The 14,760-nt window shown below is 45.5% G+C and overlaps 1 protein-coding gene across 2 annotated transcripts in view; it reads right to left on the bottom strand.

The window, feature by feature from the left end:
• Positions 1-6,212: 6,212 nt before the first annotated feature.
• The window catches only part of LETM1 (leucine zipper and EF-hand containing transmembrane protein 1), a 62,926-nt gene continuing 54,378 nt past the window's right edge, over positions 6,213-14,760 (bottom strand). For both annotated transcript variants that reach the window (XM_060236756.1, XM_060236757.1), the window contains exon 14: positions 6,213-11,687. In XM_060236756.1, coding sequence (XP_060092739.1) covers positions 11,538-11,687 — 150 coding nt within the window. In that variant the 3' untranslated portion in view covers positions 6,213-11,537. The remainder of the gene's footprint in view (positions 11,688-14,760) is intronic.

Raw genomic sequence — 14,760 nt, 5'->3', positions numbered from 1 at the left:
TCACACCGACTGCTCATATTTAGTTTACAGTCCACTAATACCCCAAGATCTCTTTTGCACATCCTCCATCCGCTATTTGTGCTTCACACTTTGCTGAATTGCATCCTGTGATGCGGAATCAGCGGGCCATTCGTAATAGGCCAGTACTCTTTAGGTTTCTCTCTCTTTCGACTGCAACCAGAATGTGAACTGGATCTACTTGAATAAATGTCAGTTTACCTTTTTTGCAATACACTTCCTGTGAGATTTATTTACTGCACCAGTATCATGCTTCTTTGACTGGGCAAAACTCTTTATATTAACCAGACATCCACTGAAACTGATGGAGGGGAGAGTCAGGACAGACACAAGGAAGTCCCACGGCACATAATTGAATCGTGGAACTTCCTGTCACAGCTTTGCTGCCAACCTGGAAGGCTTTAAATGGGGAGTGGACAAATCCATGAAGGGCTGGGCTCTTCTTAGGTTCTTATGTTCAAGGGCAGCCCTGCATAGAGGTGCATTGCACTAGTCTAATCCAGATGTTAGCAGGGCATGCAGCAAAGTGCTAAGATCCTTTTTGCTCAAGAAAAGCTTCAGCCTGTTCACCAGCCAAAGCTGGTGAAAGGTGCCCCTGGCTATTGCCGCTACCTTCCTAGGGTTGCCAACCTCCATGTCAGTCCTGGAGTTCTCCTGGAATTTATTTATTTCATTTGGGGAGGGACGGTGACTCAGTGGTAGAGCATCAGCTTGGGAAGCAGAAGGTCCCAGGTTCAATCCCCGGCATCTCCAAAAAGGGTCCAGGCAAATAGGTGTGAAAAGCCTCAGCTTGAGACCCTGGAGAGACGCTGCCAGTCTGAGAAGACGATACTGACTTTGATGGACCAAGGGTCTGATTCAGTAGAAGGCAGCTTCATAGGTTCATTTATACTCCCAGCCTCCCTGCCGAAGCAGGCTCAGGGTGGTTTACAAGGCCAATTGTCAAAACTGTAGGATTAAAACACTAAAACAACTATAAACGATAAAACAATACAGATGCTATTAATACCATATTATATTAATGATGGCGGATCACTGTCGAAATACACCACCGTTAATAAAATGATATATAACATGCTGATATATAACTGATTAATGTCAGAATCCACCATTTTCTGCCATAGTTTGAATAATAATCTGCATTATAAAGTCCTCTGCATTTACTCAATGTAATGGTTGCCATGTTCTGTTGTGGGATTGCTTTTCTCCCTCCGTTTCCCACCCCGTTCCCTTCCCTCTCGCCCATTCCTTCCCCCTCCTTGTATCCAACTGTCTGGGAGTTGAACATTGTCCTCGGGACCACGGATGTAACACGAAAGCACTCCCAAGTGAATTGCCAGGGGTTAGTGTGAACACTCTGGGACTAACAACTGCCCCATATACCATCCAGGGAGGAAGCAAAGCTGTGGCCTTCGAGAGAACATTCTGCACCCTTTGAACTCCATCGTTTAGCCTAACTAATAACTTTTTCCACAGAGAAAAAAACTACAACAGAGAAAGGGCTCTCTGCTAGGAGCTTCCTCCACTACAGAATTTCTACGAACTGTGAGAGTCAAATGTTCTTTCTACAGTTCCCTCTGACTTTTGACAGATTGCCTGTATGCTTCAGGTGGGTACCCAGGTTGGTCCGAAGTAACAAAACAAAGCTTGTGTCCAGTGGCATCTTTATGACCCACAAAGTTTAATTCTGGGCATAAGATGTGTGCGTGCATTGTTATGTGTAGTGGTGAAGAGCACAGGCTCTAATCTAGCAGAAACCAGGTTTGATTCCCCACTCCTCCAGATGCGGCTGCTGGGTGACCTTGGGTCAATCACAGTTCTCTTAGACCTGTTCTCTCAAGAGCTCTCTAGAGAGCCAGTTTGGTGTTATGGTTAAGTGTGCAGACTCTTATCCGGGAGCACCGGGTTTGATTCCCCACTCCTCCACTTGCACCTGCTGGCATGGCCTTGGGTCAGCCATAGCTCTGGCAGGGGTTGTCTTTGAAAGGACAGCTGCTGTGAGAGCCCTCTCAGCCCCACCCACCTCACAGGGCGTCTGTTGTGGAGGAGGGAGATAAAGGAGATTGTGAGCCGCTCTGAGACCCTTCGGAGTGGAGGGCGGGATATAAAATCCAATGTTGTCATCTTCTCAGCCCCATTTACCTCACAGAATGTCTGTTGTGGGGAGGGGAATGAAAGGAGATTGTAAACTGTTCTGTGAGTGAAAGGAAAGGTCCCCTGTGCAAACACCAGTGGTTTTCGCCTCTGGGGTGACGTTGCTTTCACAATGTTTTCATGGCAGACTTTTTACGGGGTGGTTTGCCATTGCCTTCCCCAATCATCTACACTTTCCCCCCAGCAAGCTGGGAACTAATTTTACCAACCTCAGAAGGATGGAAGGGATCGAACTCAAGTCGTGAGCAGAGCTTAGGAGTGCAGTACTGCAGCGTTACCATTTGGCGCTATGGACAGACTAACATGGCAACCCATCATTTTACCGACCTCAGAAGGATGGAATGCTGAATCAACCTCGAGCTGGCTTCCTGAAAACCCAGCTTCCGCCGAGGATCGAACTCGGGTCATGAGCAGAGCTTAGGACTGCAGTACTGCAGCTTTAACACTCTCCGCCATGGGGGTCTTTGAGTGAAAAGCAGGGTATAAATCCAACCTCCTCCTATTTTTGCATGCACACTAAACCTTGTTCCAGTGAGATCTGTGGATGAAGATGGAGACAAATTTGTGTAAAAGAAATTTTCTAAGGTTCAGCTAGACAAGGAGTTATGGAACTCTTACTGAGAATGCTGAAGGAAAACAACATGGATGTTAAGGTATCTTGATTGGCAGAGGCCTGGAGAAGGACATCCAGTTGGATCAATCAATCACCTTTTATTTTTATCCCGCCCTCCCCGCCGAAGCAGGCTCAGGGCGGCTAACAACAAATTCAATAAACATTGTACAGACAACATTTTAAACTACAATTAATTAAAATCTATTAAAATCCTAAAACAGTAAAATTAATATTTTGTGCTATTACCTAGATGGCGAATTTACTTAGCAGTTCTAGTCAGTGAAGGCCATTCGAAACAAGATGGTCTTGCAGGCCCTGCGGAATATCAAAGTAGGAGCCAGTTTGGTGTAGTGGTTAAGTGTGCGGACTCTTATCTGGGAGAACCGGGTTTGATTTCCCACTCTTCCACTTGCACCTGCTGGCATGGCCTTGGGTCAGCCATAGCTCTGGCAGAGGTTGTTCTTGAAAGGGCAGCTGCTGTGAGAGCTCTCTCAGCCCCACCCACCTCACAGGGTGTCTGTTGTGGGGGAGGAAGAGAAAGGAGATTGTGAGCCGCTCTGAGACTCTGTCCTTGAAAGGGCAGCTGCTGTGAGAGCCCTCTCAGCCCCACCCACCTCACAGGGTGTCTGTTGTGGGGGAGGAAGGGAAAGGAGATTGTGAGCCGCTCTGAGCCTCTGTCCTTGAAAGGGCAGCTGCTGTGAGAGCCCTCTCAGCCCCACCCACCTCACAGGGTGTCTGTTGTGGGGGAGGAAGATAAAGGAGATTGTGAGCCGCTCTGAGACTCTTCGGAGTGGAGGGCGGGATATAAATCTAATATCTTCATCTACCTCACAGGGTGTCTGTTGAGGGGTGGGGGAGATAAAGGAGATTGTGAGCCGCTCTGAGACTCTTCGGAGTGGAGGGCGGGATATAAATCTAATATCTTCATCTACCTCACAGGGTGTCTGTTGAGGGGTGGGGGAGATAAAGGAGATTGTGAGCCGCTCTGAGACTCTTCGGAGTGGAGGGCGGGATATAAATCTAATATCTTCATCTACCTCACAGGGTGTCTGTTGAGGGGTGGGGGAGATAAAGGAGATTGTGAGCCGCTCTGAGACTCTTCGGAGTGGAGGGCGGGATATAAATCTAACATCTTCATCTACCTCACAGGGTGTCGGTTGAGGAGGGGGGGAGATAAAGGAGATTGTGAGCCACTCTGAGACTCTTCGGAGTGGAGGGCGGGATATAAATCCAATATCTTCTTGAACTAGCATAAATTTCCCCAGGTGAAGTTCAAGAGGTAGATACTACAAGACAATATGATCAAAATAAAAAGCTGCAAAATAAACTCCTTACATTGAGAATACATACTGACGAGTTCCTAGGATAATGGCATAGATGTGTTGTTATAGGTTTTTGTCTGAGGGGAGGGGCGATTTAAAAGGTTAAGATTGAGAGACGAGAGATGGACAAATGCATATAAACTACAGCAAAGGAAGATTTGTCTACATCTGAGGAAGCACGTGCCAACCATGTTCAATGCTGAAACATTCTGCCTCATGTGGTGGTGAATTCTTCATCATTGGAGGATTTTAAAGTATCAATTAGATACCTACTTGTCAGGGATATTATCGCTGTAGCGCCTGTGCTGAAAAGGGGTTGGACTAAATGACCCCGGTTACGCCTTCCAACTCTGAGGTTAATAAATAAATATATAAGCCCTCCTCAGGATATAAACCTTCCTCCTCTGGGAGAATAATCAAGCTGCTTCTCAGGCATTGCTGGACTTGCCTGAGAAGGTCTACTGTTCCAATAACACAGGACAGGCAACATACGATTTTCTCCCCCCCGTCCCCCTTTACTTCCCCTTAGACTCCCCACATAGGTCACAGCCAAGAACAGTAGAAAAGCAAGAGTCTACTAGCACCTTAAAGACTGACAAAATTTGAGCTTTCATGAGTCAATTAGTCTTTAAGGTGCTACTCGACATGCTCCTGCTAGAGAAAGACCAACACAGCAACACATCTTGATATATAACCAAGGGCAGTGTTCCTAACATTGGTTAGTGCCTTTGCTTTCCCTTGCATTTCATTTTTCTACCATTGTACCTTATTAGGCAAATAAAGACTTTAGTGTTTGAGATCCTCTCCGTCCCATCATTCACACCTGATGTGGGACCAGTACGGCCCAGGTAACTAAGGGGAGGAGGGGGAATGAAACATGATGTGCGTACAAGAGAGGGCCTTTTCAGTGGCAGCCTCACAAGTGTGGAACAACCTCCCCAGGGAGGTGTGCCTGTCTTCCTCCGTCTTGATCAGGGGTCCTCAAACTTTTTAAATAGGGGGCCAGTTCACTGTCCCTCAGACTGTTGGAGGGCCGGACTGTTGTGGTGGCTGCCGTTACTGTACAAGGCCGCGGGCCATCAGTTCTCCGTTTCCTGCATCTCAATCCCTTCCCCACACCACACACCCCAGCGTGGGAACTCACCTCACCTTGGTATCGCCTCACACTCTGTCTCTGCCGCCTCAGCCCAGTGCCAGAAGTGTGCGTTGCTAACGCGAGTTTAGGTCAAACGTCACTTCCGGTCTGATTTTGCCATAACCCGGCGGGCCGCATAAACGTCCTCAGCGGGCCACATCTGGCCCGTGGGCCGTAGTTTGAGGACCCCTGGTCTTGATCTTTAGGAGGCAGTTGAAAATGGTTTTAAGACTCCTAAATTTTGGGTTTTATGTATTTCACCTATATTGTAAGACACTTTGAGTTTTGTAGGGAAGACAGGCTGCTAACAAATGGTTTAAAGGTACCACTGGACTCAAACTGTTAGATTATTTATTTACAGACAATTTGGTAATAATCCAGACATCTATTTTAGCCCACTGGATCAGTAGACCTTTTCTTTTGTGCTCTGCCTATATAATTCACTAGGAGAAGACTGGAGAACTGCAGAACCATTTGTACAGTTTTTAGCTAGAAAAACTAACAATTTTACCCTCCCCCTGAAAAAATTCACAATGAAATATGACTTTCAGCTCAAAGTTCCAGTGGGGAGGTAAATTAACTTGCTTGCACAAGCTATTTATACGCTCACACTGAGCTAATGTGTTGCAATTTCAGAGGATAACCAGAGGATAACCGAGTTGGTCTGCAGTGGAGAAGCTAGATTTGAGCCCAGTACAACCTTAGGGGACTGTAAGAGTTTCAGAATCAAAACTCCCTTTGTAGGATACTCTCTTTGTAGGATACAAGTAGAAATTGGATCTCTGTTCCTCCTTGTATCTGATGAAGGGAGCTTTGGATCTCCAAAGCACACCCCAAAAATCTTGTCGGTCAGTAAGGTCCTGCTGGACTCAAATCTAACTTTTCTGCTGCATCGCAGCTGCTATTAATCCCATCACAGGAAAGCAGCAATAAATTCAACATAAATAAAGTTAAAGGCAAATGCATGACAAACGCTTAGCCAGCTTTAATTATTGCACGTTATACATCAATATCCCTAGCTCATCATACTGGAGTGACATTGCCATATGTATCTTGCTCACAACTCCCAATTTAAAAATAACAGCCCAACAAGAGCAGCCCCTTTCAGTTATTGATTTTCCAAAATTCTTGAACTTTAAAAGCTGGTCAAAACCTTGTACACATTACTACACAGACAAGTGAATATAGTTACATTTATTTATATGATATATATACATAATTCATGTTCCACAATTCCCAGCATTGCAAGTCTTTTATCAAGAGGGAATAAATCTCTCGCGGAAAAAAGTAATCACAATGTGCGTCGTCATGAAACCCAACCAAAATGCACCCGGATTGCCTTGGGTTTCTTTGCTAGTCCAAGGCCTCCTCAGCTCATTACGCCTATGTACAAGTACATCCTGAGTAACTGCAACGGATATTTGAAAAGAAATAATAACTTTCAATCAGTCTATGGATATGCAGTCATGAGCTTTAGATCTTTCTGTAGAGATTTTTTGCATCGAATATTAGAGATCGCTTATCTACTTTGTTTCCAACATGATTTCGCTGCGGAAAGATCCAAGGCAGTCTTCCATTCCCAGCCCCGCTTAACCCAGACAGCCCAAGAGATGCTATAAGCGAAGGTTTGATGTGGTCTTTAGCACCTTTTTATTGATGTGGCACCGGTCTCCTTCATCTCAATCCTATCCCATAGTGCAGTGGTGAAATGCATTCTAGGAAATTCTAGGGTCCCTCAAGGTTATCCTCAGTAAAGTGATCGATCATAAGAACACCCCAGAAATTGCAACTGGTCTAGAATGTGGCAATATGTCAAGTGTAAGTTAATGGAAACACATCTTGGCTAGTTTGGAACATTGGCTGCTGCTTTGCTTCCGAGTTCCATTCAAGGTGCTAGTTAGGAAATTTACAGCCCTTTCTGGCATAGGACACATTTATGAAGGACCACTTATCCCAACATTCCCCTGGGCTCGCCTTAAGGTCTTCTCACTGCCAGCCTCTGGTTTAAGAGGCTTGCCCCATTTAAGATTGCCTGGTTGCCATCTGTCCTGATAGCCTGGTCTTGTCAGATCTCAGAAGCTAAGCAGCGTCGTCCGTGGTTAGTACTGGGTTGGGAGATCACCGGGGAAGTTCAGAGCCCCTCCACAGAAGCAAGGAATGGCAATCCACTTCTGTTTGTCACTTGCCTTGAAAACCCTACAGGGCTCTTTCTCATCCCAAAGGAGGATGCAAGCTATAGCCAGCATGGGAATTTGAGACACTGAGAATGACACCAGATTTCTGCCCCCTTTCAGTCTGTGCAACTGAAAATAGCTGAGGAGGACTGAGCCCTCAAAGCACCGCTGTGACCCCCTGAAAACGCAGGCATTTGTTATGCAAGAGAGCATAAAAGTTCTTCTTAGCTCATGCTGGAAAACCAAGTCTAGAGAGGAACACGTATTGCAAAACCACCTCACTTGGGAACCTGAAATTGATCAGAGAGCTAGCCACTGAACTACTCAACAGGGCTCTTTTCACTCTTACTCATTCTGTGTTGGGACAACAGGGGTACAACTGCGTGCTACCTTCTTTAACACCCCCCCACACACACCATTTCCCATAGGAAAATGTTTTGCAATAGATGAATGGCATCTATTTTAAAAAGCATACTTTTAAAATAGATTCCCTTCAAGGGAAACAGGATTTTTAAAAAATTCCTTAAATATTTTTCCTTTGGTATTGCAGCACATGCTGAAGGGTAAAACACAACATAAACGGAAGGGAAAATTAGTAGATTTAAAAAAAATGGTTTTTAAACTAAAGTTCAAACTAAAAAGAATGCAATTTTATTCTGTACATTTTTGCACCCATGCACAACAGAGACAAAAGTTAAAATATATAATTTAAGAAAAACTTACTGGAAGAAAATGTTCCTTTACTATAATTACTGAGTGCGTGTATCTGCTGTGACCATGGCTTATGCATTCAGAACTACTGGAAGAAAAGGTGAGTTTTGTTCCCTGAGCATTTTCCCAGTCAGCTCATTAACAGCAACCTGCTAATTCTAAATCAAGCACAAGAGAGTTCGCCCCAACCCACTCAAGAATTCTGCTCTCTCAAGACCACTGCTTTATAGCTGCTTTGATGTCTCACTGTGCATGGAATGATTTAGCAGATGATATGGATATGGATAGTCAAAATTCCAGATCTAGTTTGTCACCAGATCCCAAATGGAAACTTCCTTTGCACCATTCCGTGAGAATGCAGAACGGAAGGTGTACACTCACAAATTACACCTGTACGAATGTTTACAAGCATCACCTCATGCTGACCCATTGGGTGTAGTGTCCTCTGAGCCAGTTTTTAGCAGACCAGATCACACATGAACTCTTTTTGCTCATCGGCCACGTGTTGCCAAGGAGCACAGAGAAAGCCAGAAGGCATGACAAAAGAACAGCAGCTTGTTCTGCAACTCTGAAGTTTTCATTTTAGATCCAAATTCAGCTACATACCTTCTAGTTACACTGAATCAGGCCTGAGATTCCTACAACAAAGCATTTCCCCCACTGGCACAAAATCACGAGCAGTTCAATATTTTAAAATCTGGACAGGTGGTCTGTCTATGCAAAAAGTAAACTATTTCATCTAAGTATTATTCCAAACCAATGATCCCCAATCTTTTTGAGCCAGCAGGCAAACTTCAGAATTCTGGTAGTGTGGTGGGCACTTCCACAAAATAGCTGCTATAGGAGGTGCAGCCAGCCCCAAAATGGCTGCCGCAGCTTACCTCTAGTCACACAGTAAATGTTCTTGTGCCGTGGTGGCAGCTGCAGCCAAAACAACACTTTTAAAACCCGGACAGCCAATCAACTCTCCAATGGCCAATCAGAAGCCTTACTGGGCAAAAACTTCCACCTGACCCTGCCCACTTTCTACAAGCACTTAGTGGGCACCGGGAACGGTGTCAGCAAGGTGCTATGGTGCCCACAGACACCAAGTTGGGGATCCTTGCTCTGGGCCAAGTTTTAAGAGGGAAAGAAAATTAATGATTGGAAGGTCTGATTACCAAATCTGTGTTAATATCCAGCTCAGTGGCTACTGTTAAATGACAGAACAGCTTATTTTAAAGAAAGGGTCAAAGAGAACACAAGAACAAGCCATCTACTTATTAGCTTTGCCAACTTTTTACTGAGCCTGCAACAACCAAGGCAATGAGAAAACCAGTTTTAGCATGATAGTCCTGATTTACTGGGTTAGTCACTTCATACAAGAAATCAAAAGCAAGCAGTTAGAAACATCTGTTATATTACAAGCAGTGTTCAGAGAGAACAAAAATTTTGCTTCCATAATCTCAAGTTAATAACAATCAAACTATACTTGATTTTTTCCGGTTACTTTATGTATAATTACCGGGAGGGGGGGGGGGAAGAGATGGAGATGTAAAAACACTTATAGGTTTGTTTCCTCTGTTTCGGCACTACAAAAAAGCAGTTTACTTTTGCACAGTTCGGTCCTTGGGGAATCCTAATGGAATCTTTCATTTTGGACAGGAAAAAGTCATTCCCAAAAGAGCTCTGGTTATGCCTCAGTCAAACCTCCAAGCTTTAAAGCCCCTCCCCCACTCCCTATATTGATGCACCACCCCTGCAAGGAGTTACTTTTCGGGGGGGGGGAGGAGCAAGAACGAGGCTGCAGAAGAAAGAATGTAGGAGGGGGACAGCTGCTGCCGCTGGAACTGTGAGAGGGACTGAGTATTTTAAAGTGCCCCAAGTTGAGGTGGGATCCCTCTTTTCAAGGGACCGGAAGCAAGGAGGAGGATGGCTGGGGAGAACTAAAGCACAGTGAGCCACTGGCTTTGTTCACTTGGGGGGGGCGCTCTGGTAGGAGCACAGGGGAAGAAATGTGAAGAATCTTTCAACTGCCCGCTTCTCTCACCCTACAGACCCGACTCCTCTCTGGTATCTGCTTCTTGCAGCTATGCAGATGAAACAGTCTGCAAAGAGAGGTCATGAAGGGCTACGGTAAAAATGTCTGTAAACTGGGGGAATTTCCAGGTTTGCAGAAATATCAGAAAGTTCGGGTAGGGGGGAGGCAAAAGGGATAGGGATTAAATGCAACCCCCCCCCCCCCCCAAAAAAAGAAGAATAAATGGTGGTTGAAATTTCATGAAACTACTTTGAGCTACCTTGGCCACCATTTTTAGATTTGCCTAGGCAGCTACAGACTTCTGTAGAATTTACAGAATGAGATTAAGAGATTTATAAAACCCAGGAAAACCAATATGCATGGTATCAGCCATTCAGAAACTTCTAAGGATGACTGGGAACTCGGCAATGGTTTTGTGTGGTGGCTAGGCGATCTTAAATGGTCACCAAGATCTTGGCAGCCATTTTGGGTTGCCAAGGTCACCCCCCCCCCCCCAAAAAAAATACTCATCGTCCCTCAAGAATCATTCAAAATACCAGCAGAGATATAAAGAGGAAGCAAGACAGGATGGAGAAGAAAGAAGGAACTGGAGATGGAGCAAACGAATAAAGGGAGGCAGTGAATAAGGCTGTTAGGGAGCTGCAGCCAGAGCCATTGGTGCAAGGAGGGGGCAGAAGGGGAAAAGGGGGCACAGCAGAATCAGCACCGGCAAGAGGGCCAGTAGGGTGGGGAAGATTTCCCCTCCCTAGTGAGCCTTCAGGGCTCTCGAACTTCTGAAATTGGCAAAGCTGGGCATGGGAATGTGGAGGGGGGGGAGGAGTCTCTGGATACTGTGTGGTTCTTGAAATGTCAACAGCCTGAATTGTACACAGTAACAAAGTACCCAAAGTGCTTTTAGAACTAAAGTATGGTGTTGGTGTGGTCTGGTTAAAAGATCTTTTAGAAATGTAACAGGTAAAAATGCAGACAAGAATTGTTTCTCAATGGCTTCTGACCTGTTACCAGGGCTATACAGACTTTTTCTGCCAAGTAAGGAGGACTGTCTTCCTGCCAGTGAAAGATTCTTAAAAAGGAAGGCACTGGCTTTTTGCATGATTCAAGGAAGAGAGCTGTTTTCATTTGTGATATATTCTTGGTTTCTAGCATGATTTGGGGACTACCGAGCGTCCTGTATCACCACAGCACAGAGGACACAGGACTCCAGAAGGAGTCATAAGCTAGAACACCCAAGGCTAAACTCTTCGTCTCCATGGAATGATAACTGCTCGTGACTGATCACGGTGAAACCTTTCAGTCTGCCTCTCCAATCAATAGAGTATCCCATCATTTATCAAATGGCAGTTGCTGGACAAATATTCCATTCGGTTCTAAGTTCAGAATCGGAGTGAGACTAATTCTTCACTTCTACGGCTTCCTTCTCGGCCTTCTCTTTCATCTTCTCTTTTTCTTCCAGTTTTTCTTCCTTTTGCAACAGAGACATTATTTCTGCTACTTGGCTGGTTGAGATATCAATGTCTTCTTTGTCAATCAGCTCTACTACCTGTGCAAAAGTAAGAGGTGAAGAAATTATGCTTTGCTTCCTGTACAAATCTTCCCCAAAATTCTCCCAAGTAACCAAAAGATCATGCCTAAGCCAAGCGCAGGCCATAGCCAACCATGGTCCAGTGTGTTACTGCAGAAAAGCTAATGTGGTCTTTAAACAAAAGGAAATAACGACTGGCAGAGGATGTAGGCATTGAAGTATAGGATTAAATGTAGGAGTTCCTTACAATGAAATTCTTTCCTTTAGTCAATCCTACGACGGCCGCCGATTTAATCTCTAGTTCAGCCATCTAAAAATCTGTCCTCAGGAGATCAATGTCAGAACTTGCAACTTCCTTAACATTGACTATGTAGTGTTAGCATAACTGACTCCATGTTGAAAAAGCCTACTAACACATTGCCTTTGCACTCAGGCCTACTAACCAAGTGCTCTTTGCATTTCAAACAAGTCATAACCACTGAAGGGTGACTGATAGCCCCTGGGAAACATCTGCAGGTGAACTTTGAAGCTGGCATGCCAGAGAAAGGCAGCGGGGTTCCTTCCTCCGCGCTTGAAGATAAGGGGTCTGGGAACAGACAACTGTCTCCCGAAGTGTGAGAAAGGGTTTTATTGTTTGTGTTATCCCTGTATAAAGAATGTACCGATAGCCGCACAAGCTATCAGAGTCAACCTGCTTCTTTACTGACTACAAGTTCTCAATAAACGCTTTAACTTTTGAAACAAAGTCATGCGTTTTCTTTGAAGTTCCCAGTTCTGACAATCAACCTCTAGCGGGCTGCCTCTTCAGACCTTCTGCTGCAGGAGCACATATGCCTCTCCCTGAGTCACCACAGCTCTGACAGGATCCTGTCCCAGGAAAACAGGGTTTGGCATGATCACTCGTGCGGCCCTCTTCACGATGCTATTTTGCTAGCACAGCGGCAGAGCCTCTACTTCGCAGGCAGAAGGTCCCAGGGTTCAATCCCTGGTGTCTCCAGTAAAAAGATCTGGCAGGAGGTGATGTGGAATACCCCTGCCTGAGACCCTGGAGAGCTGCTGCCAGCCTAAGCAGAATAGCCATATTGACCTTTATGCATCATTATAAGGCAACTTCCTATGTTCCTGTAATCTCAAGGCCCTGTTGGCTCTGCCCTCCTCCCCACAGCACCTCCCCATCCTACTCAGGGTTCTCCCAGTGCTGGTGCCACAGAAGCACAAAGATCACAGTGCTTTGCTTCACTGTCAGGATCCCTTCCTAACAAAAACTGTCCAAAAAGTAGAAAAGAGCAAGAACCCAGTAGCACCTTAAAGACCAACAAAATTTGAGACAGGGGACTTTCGTGAGTCACTGCTTACTTAGCTCCTACCCTGCTACAAATTTTGCTAGTTTTTAAGGTGCTGCTGGACTCTTGCTCTTTTCTGCTGCTAAAGGCAAAGCACCAGTCGTTTCCGACTCTGGGGTGACGTTTCTTTCACAACGTTTTCATGGCAGACTTTTTATGGGGTGATTTGCCATTGCCTTCCTCAGTCATCTACACTTTCCCCCAGCAAGCTGGGGACTCATTTGACCGACCTCAGGAGGAAGGAAGGCTGAGTCAACCTCGAGCCGGCTACCTGAAAACCCAGCTTCCGCCGGGGATTGAACTCAGGTTTTGAGCAGAGCTTAGGACTATAGTACTACAGCTTTAACACTCTGCGTCACGGGGCTCTTTTCAGAGGAAAAGGAAAGGTCCCCTGTGCAAGCACCAGTCGTTTCCAACTCTGGGGTGACGTTGCTTTCACAACGTTTTCACGGCAGACTTTTGACGGGGTGGTTTGCCATTGCCTTCCCCAGTCATCTCCGCTTCCCCCCCAGCAAGCTGGGCACTCATTTTACCAACCTCGGAAGGATGGGAGGGATCGAACTCAAGTCGTGAGCAGAGCTTAGGACTGCATTACTGCAGCTTTACCACTCTGCGCCACGGACAGACTAACACGGCAACCCATCTTGATCTAAATAAAAGAGTACGAATGGGGATTGCAAGCAGCAAAGGAGAACTGTCATTAATACACACATACAACACATGTAGCTGCCTTATACCGAATCAGCACATTGGTCCATCAGGTTCAATACTGTCTACCCAGACTGGCAGCAGCTCTGCCAGGTCTCAGGCTGAGGGCTTTTGCAGCACCCACCACCTGATCCTTGCTGGGGACTGAACCTTGGACCTTCTCTGTCCCAAGCACCGGCTCTACTACTGAGACACAGCTCTTCCCCAAAGACTCAACAATGTACATAGTGTACATTTATCAAAGCACAGCTTCATCAGTGCATATGATGGTTTTACAAAACAATCTAAGACAGACAGGGAAAGCTTTGGTTTTATATGGACATAAAATATAACAAAGGAAGTCGCTCCCCACCCCCCGAAAAAAAATAAGGGGGAATGAAATGGAATAAAAAATTTCTGGTTAGATTGTGAAGAAGGAATACATATTCACAGTGGAAAAGAAAACAGCTAACTGGCAATATAGCAAATATAAGTTGATAAAAATAAAAACAGTATACAATTATTTCAAATGAAATTCAATCAAAACAGTTTTTAGGTAAACATCAGGAAGAACGTCCTGACCGTGAGAGCGGTTCCTCAGTGGAACAGGCTTCCTCAGGAGGTGGTGGGCTCTCCTTCCTCAGAGGTTTTTAAGCAGAGGCTAGATGGCCATCTGACAGCAATGAAGATCCTGAGAATTTAGGGGGAGGGGTTTGTGAGTTTAGAATGGTTCCTCAGTGGAACAGCTTCCTCGGGAGGTGGTGGGCTCTCCTTCCTCGGAGGTTTTTAAGCAGAGGCTAGATGGCCATCTGACAGCAATGAAGATCCTGAGAATTTAGGGGGAGGGGTTTGTGAGTTTAGAGCGGTTCCTCAGTGGAACAGGCTTCCTCAGGAGGTGGTGTGTTCTCCTTCCTTGGAGGTTTTTAAACAGAGGCTAGATGGCCATCTGACAGCAATGAAGATCCTGAGAATTTAGGGGGAGGGGTTTGTGAGTTTAGAGTGGTTCCTCAGTGGAACAGCTTCCTCGGGAGGTGGTGGGTTCTCCTTCCTTGAAGGTTTTT

The sequence above is a fragment of the Heteronotia binoei genome, chromosome 4 (genome assembly GCF_032191835.1).
Source record: "Heteronotia binoei isolate CCM8104 ecotype False Entrance Well chromosome 4, APGP_CSIRO_Hbin_v1, whole genome shotgun sequence".
In the NCBI taxonomy this organism is placed as follows: domain Eukaryota; kingdom Metazoa; phylum Chordata; class Lepidosauria; order Squamata; family Gekkonidae; genus Heteronotia; species Heteronotia binoei.
This window is presented reverse-complemented; position numbering and strand designations above follow the sequence as displayed.